This window comes from Strongylocentrotus purpuratus, unplaced genomic scaffold (genome assembly GCF_000002235.5).
Source record: "Strongylocentrotus purpuratus isolate Spur 01 unplaced genomic scaffold, Spur_5.0 spur5_scaffold_20, whole genome shotgun sequence".
Classification (NCBI taxonomy): Eukaryota; Metazoa; Echinodermata; class Echinoidea; order Camarodonta; family Strongylocentrotidae; genus Strongylocentrotus; species Strongylocentrotus purpuratus.
The window spans coordinates 49,382,213-49,401,357 of record NW_022145606.1 but is presented as its reverse complement, the minus strand read 5'-3'; the positions used below and the strand labels follow the sequence as shown (position 1 = coordinate 49,401,357).

At 39.0% G+C, this 19,145-nt stretch overlaps 1 protein-coding gene across 1 annotated transcript; it reads left to right on the top strand.

Annotated features, from left to right (window-relative positions):
* Positions 1–3,008: 3,008 nt before the first annotated feature.
* On the top strand, positions 3,009–18,885 carry LOC105438428. The gene is made up of 9 exons (XM_030994034.1): positions 3,009–3,273; positions 3,678–5,272; positions 6,046–6,581; positions 8,369–8,408; positions 8,676–9,208; positions 10,556–10,595; positions 10,865–11,382; positions 16,946–17,039; positions 18,793–18,885. Exons 1-9 carry the CDS (start codon positions 3,132–3,134, stop codon positions 18,883–18,885), a joined length of 3,591 nt encoding a protein of 1,196 aa, XP_030849894.1. The 5' UTR covers positions 3,009–3,131.
* The last annotated feature ends 260 nt before the right edge of the window (positions 18,886–19,145 follow it).

Below are 19,145 nucleotides of genomic sequence, written 5' to 3'. Positions count from 1 at the left end.
ACAACCTTTTTAAGAAAATATTTATATATAACAACTAAATACAGGCGGATATAGCACAGAAGCAAGATTCAAAAGGAGTAATTGCAGACCTGCGTAAACTAATAGTGTTAAGATAAAATAACGGGCAACCAGAGGCAATTTAAAGTAATACATGTAATTATGAAATCGACAGTATACAATGCGAAGAGTAAAGATAATTAACTGATAAATTGAGGTAAAGCGTATTGCAAATATTTACATTATGTTTCTACATTTAGCAATAATATAATTGTTCAATCCAAGATATTTAATTGAATCTGAAATATAATGCATTAAGATTCGGCGAATTGTAGATGTGTTCAGGCAAAGATTGCAATTTGAGAATGAATTATAATAAGCAAATTGTGATTTAAAAGAGGCTTTAGATAACTGGCAATAATTCATATAAAGAAAAAAAACATGGGAAAGAAATGAGGTTACTAAAGATGACCGTATTTGTATCTTGATACAGAAATTGAAGTTATATTGACAAAAATACATGTAATTCACAAAGTTTGGCAGTATTATGCTATCAAAAAAAATTGAACAGACCGGATGCCACATCATGGCTGGTTTAAAAGCCTTACTAGATAGGGTAAAGCACTTTTTCTGTAGCGTTCTGTCCTACACTTGATTTCACGTAGCCTATTACTATGTCTCAATTGTCTTCGAGAACACTGGCTTTCAGGTAACCACTCACGAAAGTTACAGTAGAGGGACCTAGCGAAGTTTAGACAGAGCTCTTCTCTTCTGTCTCTCAGAGACGACAGATTACACACTGTGAGAGCCTGACGGTAGGATTCATATCTTAGTCCTAATATTGTCCGCAGGGCACGCTTCTGGATTGACTCTATTTGAGCTTCCTGGTTTAGAGTTAGTGAGGAATGCCATACTACACAACAGTATTCTAGCACCGGTCTTATGTAGGACGTAAAAACTGTGATCAAATCTTGAAGTGGCATAGAGAAACGTTTGAGCATCCGTAGCAGATAGAGTTTCTTGGCTGCTTTTGATGTAATGCAGTTGACGTGTTCCAACCACCGAAGATCACTGCTAAGAACGACGCCAAGCAATTTCACGTGTTGCTTGTCCGGGATTTGATTTTCGCCGATCATAACTTCCGCTGGTGGGAGCTGTCGACGAGCAAATGATACCCTCATGAGTTGGCATTTGGATGGGTTTAGACGCATATTCGAGTCCTTACACCATTCTTCAAATACAGACAATGTAGCATTAAGACAACTTGGTGAATTTGATCGGCGTGTTTCTGCAACAGTAAGGTCATCTACATACTTCCATCTAGAGCAGTCAGATGACTGGAGGGCATCGTTGACAGTGGCTAAGAAAACCAGAGGTCCAAGTCGCGTCCCTTGAGGAACACCGACTGAAGTGGCGAGTGTTGTTGAAAGTTGGTCTTTGTACCGCACTTGCTGAGTTCGCTCACCAAGGAAGCTGCATAACCAAGGAAGTAAGGATGGCCGTGCACCCATTGTGTAGATTTTTGTGATTGCTACGTTATGGTTTACTAAGTCGAAGGCTTTGGAAAAATCCGTAAGCACCACACTCGTAATTGATCCAGATTTGTCAGCATTCGAATGGAGGTATTCCAGCAGGCTTAAAAGGTAATGGCTCGTTGACCAACCAGGACGATTGCCGAACTGCTGAGGATCGATTTCGTGAGATATGTCATTCAAGATCATTTTAGATGCAAACAGTTCCAACAACTTCGCGAAGAAGTCAGTCAGGGCGACAGGGCGCAACTTCTGTAACGTCGCAGGAGTTTCTTTGGGAACAGGAACAATGATGGACCTCTTCCAATGACTTGGAACCCTGCTTTGTTGAAACGACGCATTAAAGATGTCGCAGAGAGGTGAGCTGAGTTCCACTGCGAATTCCCGAATCAACCGTGGTGAGATTCCGTCCGGTCCACCACTTTTTCCAACTGGGGTTTTGGACAGTTCTCTGTAAACTGTCCAGGGTTGTATGGTTGGCAAAGTGTCCAGCTGAATCGGTCTGAACGCAGGAATTTCGCTCAAATCAAGGGATGGGGTGTCCTTTCCGATGCTTACGAAGTACGAGTTTATGGCATTTGCTATTGGCAACTTGTCCGAAGTATTGATATCTGGCAAGGAAATAGACGTGTCTTGTTGCCTATTCGAAGTCATCAGTTTGATATATTTATACCATGATGCGGGGTTTTCGCGTTTCAGATGTTGGACGCGGTCCCTATAAAACACTCTTTTCGCATGAGTGATCGCTTGCTGCACTTTGTTTCGAAGACTACGCCAATTCGGGGAGCCTGAGTGGAAGGCCCTTTGTCGTTGATGTATTAGGTCTTTGACCTTGGTTGTCATCCAAGGCTTATCCATCATATGCAGCTTTACGGACTTGGTTGGGAAGTGAGTGTTGATTGCCGCGTTCAAATCATTATAGAACACCTCACATTTGCGTTCTACATCCGTTTCTTGATAAACACTTATCCAATCGTGGTGTGTTATCCAACTGCCGAATTCGCGCACATCCGATTGACGCATCGGTCTGACAGTTTTCTGTCTGACTTCATTTCTCCTGGATGATTGCTGTTTTGGCCTCCATATGACTCCATTAGGCACTCATCAAGGTGAGAAGGGTCACTAATAAGAAAAGTACGGGGCACCTGCTAGAATTTAAAATGGGCAGTAATCACATGGGGGAAGGAACAATTATTATTACAAAGAAAATGGGTCACCTGTTATTGTAAGAAGGGGCACTTTTCAGGTACTCAAACAAGTGGGGGAAATAAAACGACCCCCCCCCCCTCCCCCTTGCCTCGACCGTATTTGTGAAATCTCTGGTTTTCTTCTTTTCTTTGTTATTAAGGTCTTGTAAATAAGGTTTCAAAGTATGTCAAGATCCTACTTCTCTACTTTAAACAAAACATTCATTTTCTCCATAGTTATGGCGGCACATGGAGGTATTGCCGATGATCTTCTCTTCAAGCTGGCTGAAACATCGAGACGGGTGAGCAGGTGGAGGCCTTAGGACGAACACTCGGATTCAATATCGCAGAAATAAATAGATACACAGAGACCAACAGGATAGAAGGACTAGTGACCTGCAAGGGAACACGTGCGATGCTGTTTGACTGGAGACAGACCGTGAAGCCTTGCGATCAGCATCATAGACTGGAACAAGCTCTCATTGACGCTAAGCTAGTAATGCTTGCTGATACACATCTCAGGGTGACACCAAATAAGGGGATATCAAGTGATCCAGGTGGGTCTATTAGTGCTAGAATCCTAACAATCACTTCCTTTATCCGTTAATTGTTTTAACAACGTACCAAATTTGAAGATGGTATATGACAGGATAGCATTATTTCACAATCCTTCACCGCGTTTACCTCTGCCCTCTAATTGTTGTTTGAAAAAGATCTTTAAATAAAGGAGAAAATAAATCCATGATTTTCAATATCGATTTAGAGAAAGTTTTCATGACTGATCTATATAGTCGAATCAAAGATAACAGCAGCGTTGAGTGCGTTTCTAGGCCTTTGCTTCATGGAAAAGAGGCAAATCGTCGGAGTTTCAACGAGAATCTTAAACAAAATTGCGAAGGGGTTGATAGAGCATGGGAGTATAATAACATATTCGGTTTTATATATGATTATATCATTCCAGATATCTACAGTAAGAAGATCTCGGCATCATTGACTGTGCAGCGATGTCGCGAAAAGTTGGAGAATAAGTACCGAAATCAATTGTGCAAAATTCAAATGAAACCGTGGGATCAAACTGATTATGCTGAGTTCAAAGATATGCACACGGTTGTCACGATGGTGCAGAAGGACGCTCGTGGACAAGACACGAAAAAGAAGGAAATACTCCAGGGTTCTGTTGCTGAAATATTTTCAACGAAAGTAAACGGAGAACTGCCAGCTCGAATCCTCATTTCGGCCCCCGCTGGAAGAGGAAAGACCACGGCTGTCGCTAAGATGGCTTACGACTGGGTTCACAGGGAAAAGGGATCAGAATTAGAACTACTGCCACTTCTGTTTGTTGTGAAATTCCGAAACACAAGTCAGCTCACATCGATCGGAGAAGCTATCAAATCCCAGCTTTTGAGTGATGTTAATGATCTCACACCAGAGGGTTTGGAAAGTTTCATTAGAGAGAATCAGGGAATCTGTCACATCATACTAGACGGGCTAGATGAGTATGCTGGTATTTCTTCTTCAAACCGGAGCTTAGGGAGCAACATTGTCAGTGTCATCCGCTGGGAGGAATTTCCAGAGTGTAGAGTCCTTGTAACAACACGCCCTCACCTAGAGAACTTCTTCAATCAAGCGGAACTTCCTAGAGTATACACAAAGATGTGGATCGAAGGATTCTCGCAAGAGAGCTCACGTGAGTACATCGACAAGTTCTTTGCTTCGACTTCGAATCCTTGTCGTGGACATGGTCTGAAGGTTTACCTTGATGACCAACCACTGATTAATGAACTTGTTAAAACGCCTTTATTTTGTCTCATGGTCTGTCACTTATGGAGCGAGGAGCGTTTGGACACTGAAACTGCAACTCAAACAGAATTATTAGACAGCGTGAATGTTTTTCTGATGCACCATGCCAATGCCCGAGCAACATCAACATACAACATAGCAGAAGAAGAACTTATCGAAATAATTCGTAAGCTGGGTGAGGTTGCTCTAGCTGGTCTAATCGACGACTCTAAAAAACTAGTCTTCACGCCCCATGATTTCCGAAGAGTCCCCGCTATCCTTGATAGGGCATGTGAGCTTGGGATATTATCCAAGACGACGATTCCAACGACAATGCTCCCACGATCTCACAATACCACATCCACGACCATTGAGTTTTATCACAAACTCGTTCAGGAACACTCGGCTGGGAAATACCTTGCTGCTAAAACAAAGAAATATACATGTATGTTACGACTGAAGATTTCTAAGTTGGACAGACTGCTGCGAAACATCAAAGCAAACATCGGTGACTATGAGAATCTCATCCGATTTGCTGCTGGCACAGATAACGGCCTTTGCATACGAATAATGGAGACGCTCCTTTCCAACCGATTTTTGGATGAGAGCGAACGATATCGAATTCTCCTAGACTGTTCATCAGAGACCAAGGGTACTCAACAAGATGTGTCTTCGTTGGTTCAAAGATGTGTAAATGCAGAGAGTATTGTTCTGAAGTCACCGACTGTCTACACCGTCGTTGGGATGCAAAATCTTCCAAAGCAACTTAAACGTCAGGTATGCACATTTTCATTTTACAAAATGTGTTTACAATAATAATAATCTCATACAGATTGATTAAGTTTTCATCCCTTCGCTATAATTAAAAGTCAAAGGGGTAAGATTGTTTTAATAGATTATTGATTACAATTGACGGCATCTTCATATAAAATAATGATGCAAGATAAAATTATCAAGACGTATGATTCATTATCATAATTATTCTATCTTTGCCCAATTACGGCCTTGATCAAGGTACTGCATTCCAGAAACGAGAAAAATAATGCAAACAAAAAATATACTAGGTCCTAGGGCATATTTACATAGGGAAAATCATGTGATTCAGGCAATAAAAGCAAGTAGCCTATGTAAAACAAAGAATCGCTATATTTAACATGGAAGAAAATACATCTATAACTTATGTATGTAAAGAAGTAGAGAAGGAAGCTTCCATTACTAGTCTTTAGCGAATACATTTATCAGATAAGATCAGACCGTAGGCTCGTTTGCTGTAATGATTACCACCAAAACAAGACATTAGATAGTTCAGAATCTGGCCTATTCAATTGAAGATAATATCCATCATCGCGACCTTCCTCTACGCGCTGCAAATAAGAGCGGAGAATATTATAGAGATGAAATATAAGAACCGGCCAGATTATGGACTAGAGCTGAAATAGAAATCTTCATCAACTTATCGATGTTTTGACTATTAAATATTGTCTATATCTCTTTTTCTCTTTACCCCCTCCCCCTCACCTTGTTTCTCTCTCTCTCTGTCTGAACACCAGGTTAGGACAGTAAAGTTCGAGGGGTCTACTCTAACTACCGACGTGACGAGTGGACTATGGTCCTGCCTCAAAGACTTTTCGATGTTAGATACTCTCGTCATCTCAGACTCGTCTCTCAGTTTCCCTCCATTTCTTCCGGTGCTTATATCAGTCACAAACCTATCAGCCGAGATAGTGACGTCACAAAGCTACGAAGGAGTGCTCCCATCGATACCTGGAGTGAGAGATATCGATGTCTCTATCGATGTTGCAGAGACGAGCAACACTTTTCAGATCACCACCGCATCCAGGCCTATGAATCAGACTATGGCTATGGATGAACAGTTCTTTGTTCATATCAGACTACACGCCTTGAAAGCACTCACCACAGACAGGAAAACCGAGTCAGGAGAGACAATTGGAGGGCTAAGCCTTCTATTTGAAGACCAAACCAAAAAGCAACAACGGCTGCATGTGTCAGGGGTGAGGGGCAGAGACGAAGAAACATTGGTGGACCTGCTTGTCAAGACTAAACAACTAACGTACCTGAATTCGAGGTAGGTCTAGGCTAGGGATACTAGATCTAGGTCTTTTATTACTAGGCCTACTATACCTATTACTACTAGATCTAGGTCTAGATCTGTATTCATATATACATGGTGGTGTGACCAAAGTTCGCTATCTCAACAAATCGGTACAATTTCGAAAGTTTGATATCACTAATGGGAAGAGAAACCTAAAATTACCGAGACACGAATTTTTTTTATGGAATAGGAGGTGATATTAGTAAAATATTGACAAAAGATTGTCCAATTTTGCAGTCTTTTTCGTCCGTTCTGAAAAATATGAACTTGCCGACAAGGGTTTGCAAATCTTTATTTTGAGAGCAAATGTCATCAAAATTGCAAATAAAAAGTGGTAACCAGGGGCGGCGATTTATTTTCATGACCGGGGCGACAAAGTGCGAGGGGCGAGGGAGCATATATCTAGAGCATGACATGGGCGAAGGTGACAGGAGTGACTAGATCTATCCCCTTACACTTTCAATTTGTTTTGAAGTTTTGTTTTATTAAAACATTACATTCCTTAGCAAAACTATAGTATACAAATAAGCAATGTGCTTTTTCACACTTCACTTTTACATTGTCGGTAATAAGTATGCAGTCCAAAGGGTTGTAAATATTTAATAGGCCGAGGTAAATTTTGGTAAACTTTAATTAGGGCCTAGTCTAGTCTAGAGTCTAGGTCTAGTCATGTAAATGAAGGACCTTGAGTTTGACTTAATAGTACTTTTTTTTTTTGAAAGATGTACACCATTTGCCCTAACAGGAAGTCAGTCGACAATATTTGTAAAACCAGGCTGGAAGGGACTCTTTAAACAATGAAACTTAATAAAAAGAGCGAGCGGAATATTCTTTTTTTTTAGCACTGATCTCTTTTTATAACTCTTACTCTTCTAAACATACACTGTAAAATGTGCTCACGTGATACCATCGAAATAAGGGTTTTCTACAATATTTACTTGTACATTTTGAAGGACATTAATAATACGCGAGGGAGCGCTAGCGTAGCTATCGACCGAGCGAGTATATTTTTGCATTTTTATTAGTCAAAACGCTGCACTCGTTGGCCCTCCAGAGCCTTACAAAGAAAAAGTGTTGTGAAGTCTTTAGTCAGTATTTGGTATAAATTTGATTGCATGATATTTTTCCTTGCAAACTATCCAATTATCTTACATTTGATCGATTGAATTTTTCGATAAATCAGATGTAAACCTCCGTGCACGGAGTAAAGGTTTCGTTGTTTTCATGATTTTTTCGTGAGTGGCAGCGCGCACACCAATCCGACATCGAATTTTAAATCGCGATATCTCCGGAATCCTTTGACGATAATTTGTTTGTAGTTTCACCAATTTGTAGTTAAAAAAATTGCCGTCCATGTGCTAATAATTGAAATTAATAAATTTGTGTCAAATATGGGAAATCATGGATCAAATCTCACATTTTCTAATATTTTCAAAAAAAAATCAGCGAACTTTTGTCACTGTAGATTTTTGTGTTTATGTTGCTTTTTAATTTTAAGACGGTATGAACACCAAACAATGTAATAAAATGGTATTTCATGGATGTTCTTATTAGTCATGATTATATTTGTTACTATAATTACCATATTATAATATGATTATTATCATTATTGTTATTGTTAGTATTGTTGCTTTCATTTAACTCTGTAAAGAGGGTACGCATAATTTACTTGCATTCTTTATCAATGTAATATACTTTCCCAAGATTTGCTTTCAAGAATCACATTCTTTCCCTCGTTCCCTTTCAAATAATCTTTGTAGGAGTGGAGGTGGTACTCTAGACAAAAAGAACAACGTCCAGGTGAGTGACTTTTTTTATGCGGTGTGCATGCATTCCACTTTGAAATATTCAACAAACGGATATCCTCTGAATTTTACTATTAAAGGGAATTGCAAAACAGTTGCATATGTTGTTGTTGAAGAAACTCAATTAGTTCTCGGAATATAAATGTGTTACTTGTAATTTCAGCTTCACTGACAAAGGATTATCTATGTCCACACGTTTATTCTCAATATTTAAATTGATGTATATAAAAGTGACAAGTTTGTCTGTTAAATTTCATTGCAGAATACTCGGCTTGAGATAAAGCAATGCCAGCTATCTACAGAGGTGACCACAAAGTTGTGGTCCTGTCTCAGATCCTTCACCTCACTGAACCATATCACCATCTCAGACTCCTCTCTCAGTTTCCCTCCATCTGCTCCGGAGCTTCCATCCGTCACAAAGCTAACAGCCGAGAGAGTGACGTCACATAGCTATGAAGGTCTGCTCTCATCGATACCTGGAGTGAGAGATATCGATGTCTCTATCGATGTTGCAGAGACGAGCAACACTTTTCAGATCACCACCGCATCCAGGCCTATGAATCAGACTAGGTCTACGGCTATTGTTTATATCAGACTAGGCCTAGGCCTACACGCCTTGACGGCACTCACCACAGACAGCAAAATTGAGTCAGGAGAGACAGGGCTTAGTCTTCTATTTGATGACCAAACCAAAAACCAACAACGGCTGCATGTGTCCAGGGTGTGGGGCAGAGTCGGAGAGGCCTTGGTGGACCTGTTTGTCAAGACTAAACAACTAACGTACTTGAATTCGGGGTAGGTCTAGGCTAGGTATACTAGATCTAGGTCTATTACTACTAGGCCAACTAGACCTATTGCTACTAGATCTAGGTTTAGACTAGATCTTTATTTATATATATATATATATATATATATGGTGGTGTGACCAAAGTTCGCTATCTTAACAAATCGGTACAATTTCAAAGGGGGATATCACTAATGGGAAGAAAAACCTAAAATAACCGAGAGACAAATTTTATTATGGAATAGGAGGTGAAATAAGTAAAATATTGACAAAAGATTGTCCAATTTTGCAGTCTTTTGCGTCCGTTCTGAAAAAATATAAACTTGCCGACAAGGGTTTGCAAATCTTTATTTTGAGAGCAAATGTCATCAAAATTGTAAATAAAAAGTGGTAACCAGGGGCGGCGATTTATTTTCATGACCGGGGCGACAAAGTGCGAGGGGCGAGGGAGCATATATCTAGAGCATGACATGGGCGAAGGTGACAGGAGTGACTAGATCTATCCCCTTACACTTTCACATTTTGTTGAAGTTTTGTTTTATTAAAACATTACATTCCTTAGCAAAACTATAGTATACAAATAAGCAATATGCTTTTTTCACACTTCACTTTTACATTGTCGGTAATTAGTATGCAGTCCAAAGGGTTGTAAATATTTAGTAGGCCGAGGTAAATTTTGATAAACTTTAATTAGGGCCTAGTCTAGTCTAGAGTCTAGGTCTAGTCATGTTAATGAAGGACCTTGAGTTTGACTTAATAATACTTTTTTTTTTTTTAAAGATGTACACCATCTGCCCTAACAGGAAGTTAGTCGACAATATTTGTAAAACCAGGCTGGAAGGGATTCTTTAAACAATGATACTTAATAAAAAGATCGAGCGGAATATTCATTTTTGTTAAGCACTGATCTCTTTCTATAACTCTTACTCTTCTAAACATACACTCTAAAATGTGCTTACGGGATACCATCGAAATACGGGTTTTCTTTAATATTTACTTGTACATTTTGAAGGACATTAATCATATGCGAGAGAGCGTAGCTAGCGACCGAGCGAGTAGATTTGTGCATTTTTATTAGTAAAAACGCTGCACTCTTTGACCCTCCAGAGCCTTACAAAGAAAAAGTGTTGTGCAGTCTTTAGTCAGTATTTGCTATAAATTTGATTGCATGGTATTTTTCCTTATTAAAATATGATTATTATGATTATTGTTATTGTTAGTCTAATTGCTTTCATTTACATCTGTAAAGAGGGGATGCAGAATACACTTGCATTCTTTATTAATGTAATATCATTCGCCAAGATTTGCTTTCAAGAATCACATTCTTTCCCTCATTCCCTTTCAAATATTGTTTGTAGGAGTGGAGGTGGTACTCTAGACAAAAAGAACAACGTCCAGGTGAGTGACTTTTGTTACACGGTGTGCATGCATTCCACTTTGAAATATTCAACAAAGGGATATCCTCTGAATTTTATTATTAAAGGGAATTGCAAAACAGTTGCATATGTTGTTGTTGAAGGAACTCAATTAGTTCTCGGAATATGAATGTGATACTTATAATTTTAGCTTCACTGACTAAGGATTCTGTATGTCCACACGTTTATTTTCAATATTTAAATTGATGTATATAAAAGTGACAAGTTTGTCTGTTTTAAATTTCATTGCAGAATACTCGGCTTGAGATAAAGCAATGCCAGCTATCTACTGAGATGACCGAAAAATTGTGGTCCTCCCTAAGATCCTTCACCTCACTGAACCATCTCACCATCTCAGAGTCCTCTCTCAGTTTTTCTCCATCTCCTCCTGAGCTTCCATTCGTCACAAAGCTATCAGCCGTGAGAGTGACGTCACAAAGCTATGAAGGTCTGCTCTCATCGCTTCCTGGCTTGAGAGATATCGTAATCTCTATCGATGATGCAGAGAGACAGATACCTCAGATCACGGCTGGTCTTCGTCGGGCCGGAGGACAACAGCTCACACACATCGAGCTTAGAGCATCGACATTACTCTCAGAGAAGAAGAAGAAGGTATCGAGAGAGACGATGAGAGGACTGGGTCTTCTGATCATAGAACAAACCAAGAAGCTACAGCGGCTAGATCTGATCGGAGTGAAGTGCACAGACGAGGAAGACTTGGTTTACCTCATCGAGTGTTGCAGACATGTGAAGACGATGGCAGAGCTGTGGTAGGTTCTTATTCAAATCTTGTATAAAATAGATTAAAATCCTACTAGACGATCTTAATTAGTTAGTCTACAGTGAGAAAGCATAATGATACGAATGCGTAAAGGGATGCAAAGGTTAAAACGTGGTTGTAACTTCCAATTATTTGACTGAAAGTTTTGTGCTCTAGCTGCAATGAACCGTTAAAGGCAAACCGTCCTTTTTAAAATTATTCTACATCGCTTTTTGGATATATCGTCTTAAGAACATCAAGTTCCATGATCTGAGGTGGCACGTATGCCCCCCCCCCCCCGTATGGTAGCCATCCTAGAATGCATATTAATATCTGAATATATGAATATTTGCGTTGGTACTCGTGAGGTGGAGATCAAATTCAAAATTAAATCGGCCAGATTCAGGACTAAATGAACCAGTTTGTCACAATGAACATGGACAAGTTATGACCTGGGTAGTCATTCGTTTGCGGTAAGCATCCCGATTTTGTCGCAATGTCACTTATTTAAAGTAAACTTAGCTTTGCATTTGTAAATTTTGTATGAAATCTCATATTTGATCAATTATCGCATCAGATTCTGTGTGCGTGCGTATAATGAATAATGATGACTAGCGCATGACGTATAGTTCCTATTGAGCCAACAAATGCAGCGACAGGATGGCTACCGTACGGGAAAAAATAGACGCCCCGGCCATCGTCGGCTCTTACTCTTCGACTCAGAATTTGTGAATTTTCGAAGCTTAAGCAAAACCAAACTAGGGGAAATGACAAATTTTCCCCTTTTCTCCCCTGGAGGGTTTTTTATCCACTACAATTAATTTCGATTTTAAAAATCAACTTTTAAGGCCGAATTACTCTTGGCTTTAAAACTGATGCTCGTGAGCTGTTTCATCGAATCTAATTTAAACTAAAATTGATTTTGATAAATTTTAGGTTAAATGTAAAAGGGCTCATTAATCAAGGCTAGTCGATTTTGGGTCAATTAACCACAAAATTGCGTCGCTAAACTACTGCAAGAGAGGTCCTCGAAAAGTAAGTAAATTCCGTTCTGGTGATACAAAAAAAAAAAAAATGGTAGAAGGAAGGTATTCCTCTCATATTTAACCGAACGGTATTTGAAATAAATATCAACTAAAAGCATTCCCCAACTGAGCTAAACTTAAGTTAACTCTTCGAATTGCACCGGTTCATGCATTTCCGTCCCGTTCACATAGCCTACATTCATGCATGTTTAACTGTACTTGTCTAACGATGTTGAATATTTGGTTAGGACATGTAAGAAATATAGTTTATTCTTGCATTTGATCACAAAATAAGTCTACCACGGCTTTAGGAATCATCGTGTTGTATGGTTTTGCCGATAAGTCTAGTGCTTACAATTGTAGATTTAGGCTTAGATTCCGAATCTAGGCCTAGATACAGGCTAGCCTACTTTTTTTTTTTTGGCCAGTAGGCAGTACGGTAGCCGTTTTTTTGTGTTAATAATAATTATAAAATGATGACGTAAATCCTATTCAAATAATTGGTTGAAAGCATTTATTTTGCCTAACGCGTAATTTGGGTAATGCTACGTTTACACTATGTTCCCGGCGGCCACGGCAACCACGTTTCAGGCCACCGTGGACGAAACGGGATTGACGTGACACAACGCGGGGGACCGTATGGGCAAACGTGACAGGCCGTGATTGCCGTGGATACCGTGTCAGATTTTTAAACTGTCAAAAAATTCGCCACGGCAGTCACGGTGCGGATGAGAAACCTAGTAGGCCGTAATAAACCGGGGTGAACGTAACAAAACGTGACAGTCCGTAATAGATCGTAACAAAACTTGGGGGTGGTCCGTAGTGGGACGGTTTAAGCGCCCGGCACGCTACGGCGCGTTGCGTTCTACTACGGTCTGACACAACGCGAGGTCTCAGAATACCATGATTGCTATCGCTTGGGAGTTTTTTTTTTATACCGCCGGCACAAACGTGCTCCAAAGCTGCCCTGCGTCCACGTTTCATCCGTACAAAGCCTTGACAGAACGTGAAAAACGTGTCAGACCTTGATCAGAACGTGGGAAACGTGAGGGACCCCATCAGAACGTGACGGGCCGGGAGGGAACGTTCTGGCATCCGTGGTAGAACACGGGCCGAACCGTAGTGCGCCTTGGAGCCTCCAGGACTCAGCATCCCCTTCCCCCCCACGGCCCGTCACGGATACCGTGGTAGACCGTGAGAAAACTTGGCAAGACGTAACAAAACTTGAATCCAGAGATAAAATTGGTCTAAATCCCACGGCGTACTACGTTTCGGGCAAACGGGGCTGCCGTGGCCGCCGGGAACATAGTGTAAACGTAGCATTATGACCGGTCATTACCCAATGGTAATTACCGGTCATTAACACATCAAGCTTGTTGTTGCTATCGTAACCATTGAGATTTCATATAAGACGCGCGCAAGGCAAGGTACGCCTAATTTGCGCTTATCTTAATCCATGGTTTATGTAAATGAGGATTTAAACCATGGGTTAGATTTAACCTCCTTTGTGAATTCGGGCCTTTGGGATTGAGATGACAGTGATTGATCAAATAACAAGGATCCACGTCATAATTTTATAAAAAAAATAATACACATCATTTTGTTCGGGAATTAGTAATATTACCCGCACTCGGTACCTTTGGAAAAGTCTAACACGCCCGAGGCGATAGCCGAGGGCGTGTTAGACTTTTCCAAAGGTACCTTGTGTGGGTAATTCTTACTAATGCCCTCACTGCTGTGTATTATTTGTATACAATCAACGAGATAGTCATTGCTTTAACTTCAACATTTTATGCAAAAAAATGCGATTCCACAGTGTCAACCCCAAAACCATGTTAGATAAACTAACGAGTATGAGATTATTGGTTTGATCAGAATTCATCGAGTAATGTTTTAAAGAAAGTAAACAAATTAATGATACTTCCAAGAATTCTATTCTTATAATTAGAATTGTAGAATCGTGGAGAAGAAAAAAAAAACTATTTACAGATGAAAAATAAAACTGAAGTGATAATCCATATTCAGTTTAATAGCTCTGCAACTTAAGCATGCACTTTCGAGAAATATATTGCTAAGTGTTGTTGCTGATCTAAAAAGCTACGATTCTGTCCTGGAGGTTATTATTTATAAACTTACATTACATAGATAAATCTGTTCTCGGTGATAAATCTTAAAATATCAAATTTGAAATTTTAAAGTAGCAATTCATCTGAGCAGCAGTGGACCAATTTGAGGGTATTTTTTTAACTCTTAGTAGAGTTTCTGTTGGCATAAATATGTTTCGATAATTACCTGTTGATACCTGAATTGGATATTCTTAGCAATTGCACAAGAACAAATACAAAAGAAATAACCAAATTGTAAGTGCAGTGAAATAATATATCAACTCGGATTTATGATGTCCTTAAAAAAAATTCAAAGCTGATGAAAAAAAAGTAATTAACTTCGTATCCCGCCACCCCCCCCCCCCACTCAGTGCTATTAAGGGTACGCATATGCGTGTTCCCTCCTTTTGAAAACACCCCCTAAGTCCGGTATGTAAAGTCAATTTTGTGTATGTACGAGCCGGACTTTGGTGCGTGAAAAGTACCCCTTTACCGGACATTTTGGTAACACGCCTGTGGTCATTCCGACCCCGGAGTGGGGGGGGGGGGCTTCGTATAGACAACTGCATGACCTTACATGACAAAGTGTATTACTCTTAGATTAACAACAATACTAGTTACAGCAATCCTTACCACAAATGTCACTCATTTAATATCCACCAATGTATCTCGACTACACAGTGGCAGATATCACCTAAAGAGTAGTTCTTTTATTTGTGTCATTGATTATATTCGTTTTGTATCCATTTAAATAAATTGCTCATTATTTATACAATGTCGATTTTCTTGCATTAAAGCATAAAAATAGCTATTAGACTTTCAAGCTTGAAGAATTTGTGTAAACGTTAGTTTGTATTTGAGCAATGTATTGTTTGTCATTTAATTTAAAAAAATGGATTATGCAGAAATTTAAAGGATGAGATTGTGCGCTAACGCATAATTAGTAATTATGAAATGATGACAAAGGGCAATGGTATGTGATTCAATGATGGTGTGTTAGTTAAAGTGATTAGATAACCTAGCAGTGCTTTTGTTAGAAGACAATGGTTATTATTTGTATTTTTACTTTATTCATTATTTATTATTATTATTATTATTATTATTATTATTATAACTGTTTGGTTGTGGGGGAGGGGGTGTAAAAGAACAAAACAATCACTTTGAAAGGGACAGAAAGCAAAGAGGTGTGATAGCAGTGTGTTGTGTATTAATGAGAGAGAGAGAGAGAGAGAGAGTATGTGAATGGAACAAGGCCAAACATTTATAAACAAATCGATAATTAATGGCCCAAAATTTGCCTTTAACTTTAAAATCTACAAAATTCTCAATTCTGCGATACAAAATAAAATTGTTAGCCTTCATTTACGCCTTGCAAGCACATCAATGCTTGAACATTTCGGATTAATAATGGAATGATTTTTGTTTTAATTCGTTTTATTTAAAGAGGGTTACTCTCTCAGTATTAAAACTGTTTCCTGGGAAACCCTGTACAAATACACTGAGAGGAAATTGAACAAAGTTTAAATACATATCACATATCATATCATGGATTCGGTTTTTATGTTTTTTGTTTTTAAAATTTTATACACCAGAAAATAAACATGAACACAGTTTAGATATTTGAACAGCTTATTATATTTATATATATATATATATATATATATATATATATATATATATGTATAGTTTCTCTAAAATCGAAAATTAAAGCAGGAAAGCTGAAGTATTTTTTTATGTTGTATTACCGAAATAAACAGTCTCTGATATTTAAACAAAAACGATAAAATTGATCTTAAAATTTATATGAATCACTTCCTAAAGCTATGATTACAAATCAGAGCGGCAACCAACCGATTAGTAGCCTGCTCGGTCGCCATCGGAATGTAGGCATCGCCCATCGATTTTTGGAGAAATCGAGCAGGCTGTAGAGCCCCAGCGATGCCAGGGCGGTGCCCTGTCGATTTTCCGTCGGTCGCCGGTCGATTTTAGGTCAAAACTGGGCGAAATCGTGGAGCTTTTCCGCGCGGTGTCCCGGCAGTGACCGAACGGTGACCTACCGATTCCCGAGCAGTCTCCCACCGGCCGCCGGCTGATTTTAAAGATATTGCACGGCGGCCGACCAGTGATCGGCGGGGCCCCAAAATAAACTCGATGCCCGGCCGTTCGCCGCCCGGGAACCGAACTAATCGGGCATTTGCCGCCGAGCGATATAGGTCAAAAATCGAAGCCGATATATAAATCCGAACATGAAAATACTAAGAGTATCATATTTTACGGATTCTCTGTCTGTTTTTCGTTCTTAATTTCGCTGTTCTCTGTATGTCTCTCTACTATATATATTCATCTCTCTCTTTATATATATATATATATATTTGACCCCTCCCTCATTTATCGCACCCCTTCTCTGCTTCTTTTTCTCTATCACTCCGTTTTCTGAACCTAGGTTACTGATCTGTGGAACTATGGATGGCGGCAGACTGAAACATCATCTCAGAGGTATTCGACCACGCGGCAACCTCCTTGTGGAACTTCGACATGTAAGTATCGCTCCACGTTGTGTGCACTGTACACGCTCACTATTTCTCATTTCCATCTGTATAATGACCGCTATGATGCTAATAATGTTCTGTATTATCGTTTGTGAAATTCAATTTCTAAATTTATTTCCACTTTGGACCCATTTTCTTTGTTAACGTTTCCTTAGTGTTTCTTTTTCCTCATGTGAAACCATCCCCGTCCGCTTTGTAAGTTTTTTCAAACTGTTTTATATTTTGAGTTTTCGTATCATACTCTTTTGTCTCCCTCATCAAATTTGATGATATCAAAATATTTGATGATATCAAAATATATCCCCCTCATCAAATTTGCAAGGTGCCTTTTTCTTTGACAAATTAACCTTTTCCTTTCTTATGAATTTCCTTTTCCCCGTTTTTATAACTGCCCATTTTCATTTCTGATGAATGACTTTTTTACAACTGAAGGATTGACTGATAGTAGGTATAGCACACCAAAAATAATTATAACAAACACATGTTATTTGATGGTTGCAAATGATCAAGCTTTATGGAAGCTTCAAAAACAGAATTGAAATCGGTCAATGCGTTGTGATTTTATACAATTTTTTTGATATCGCAAAATTACCGAAAAACCTGCCAGAAATGGTCAAATTGTCAAAAATGGCATAATTCGACAAAGTTGGCAACTTAATTCATCACTTTCTTGGACACAAATAATAAATTAAATTATAAGACACTAAAAAATCATCTTTGTGGTAAAAAATACAAAAAGGAAAATTTATATATCTATTACCGTTTTGAAAACAGAAGCCAACAAAATAAGTCATTTTTGCCATTTTTGCGTATCTGCAGATATAAAAAAGTTGTGAAAATAAGTCCGCCTAATTAATATGCGCATATGTTATCAAATCAAAATCGAACATGATACATCAGTGAAATCTATTAGACCAAGAGCATTAGTTTTAACATGGACATTTTCCATAACAAGCTGATTTTTGTCAGGATAGTTCCTGGAATATGTCTAGATTAACATACTAAAAGTCCTCATAAATCATCCTTGAGCGTTTTCCGCAATCCAAGATGGCGTCCAAAATGGCCGCTATGTCCTGAATTTCTAAAAGCTTTGCAACTAGATCACCCAAATACAAAATTTAAACGTCTACATATAAGTTTTTAGCACAAGGAACTAAATAAAATACATGTTGATAAATTTTGAGACACACAAGTAGCTATAAACCACTTTAGCCCTTCTCGAAATCCAAAATGGCGCCCCAAATTGCCGCCATTTCCTGTATTTCTTATAACTTTGCAACTTGATAACCCAAATACAGAATTTAAATGTCTAAATATATGTTTTTCAGCATAAGGAACTCAACCAATCAATTATTATCAAATTTTGAAACACACAAGTAGCAGTAAGACCACTTGAGCCCTTCCCGAAATCCAAAATGGCACCCGAAATGGCCATTATTTCCAATTTTATCTCATTGTACTTATTAAAGTAGATACGTTATAAATATAATTAAATATCTAGACTAGAAAAGCACCATTGAAATACATATCAGTACAACAATCTTTTAATTAAAAAATACTTTGTATGCATAAAGTACACACATACACGCACACGCACACCCACATACACATATTGCTGCTTCCATCATCCTCAACGATATTAGACTGACAATGTGCAACCGTGAAGAGTACCCAACATTAGATGGGAATGAAAATGTAGACACATTAGTACCAAGGTCGCTAAAGCTTTTTATACATAAAGACTGTGGAAAAGGTGCGGTATGGATGTTGCTTTGCTGCAGCACTAGTTGGAGGTAGACTTTCGAACCGAAAGGATGAACTCAGAGAACTGTGACCAATTGCCCGTTTGTATGCAGTGTGACGGTAGTCATCAAGAGATTCGAAACTGCTGGCCCCATAAAGGCTTCCCCGGCTCTGTTTTACCTCGTCATGGGTGCTTCCGCTGCGAATGTATCAAGCAAGTTATAGTCAAGTTTCTTGTGGACCATATTGAAAGTTTACTATTGCTCTGACGGTAGATTGCAGAGCCCGTATCACACCCTGTCATAGCATAAAGAAACATCAGGCGATTTCCAGTGTCCCCTATGGCATGCT

What these genes read in the sequence shown, in the direction of transcription:
- LOC105438428 (XM_030994034.1), top strand. Translation starts at nt 3,132, where the DNA reads ATGCTGTTTGACTGGAGACAGACCGTGAAGCCTTGCGATCAGCATCAT. An exon ending in CAAAGCAACTTAAACGTCAG is followed by an intron (nt 5,273 to 6,045) that starts GTATGCACATTT and finishes TCTGAACACCAG; the next exon opens with GTTAGGACAGTAAAGTTCGA. An exon ending in ACAAAAAGAACAACGTCCAG is followed by an intron (nt 8,409 to 8,675) that starts GTGAGTGACTTT and finishes ATTTCATTGCAG; the next exon opens with AATACTCGGCTTGAGATAAA.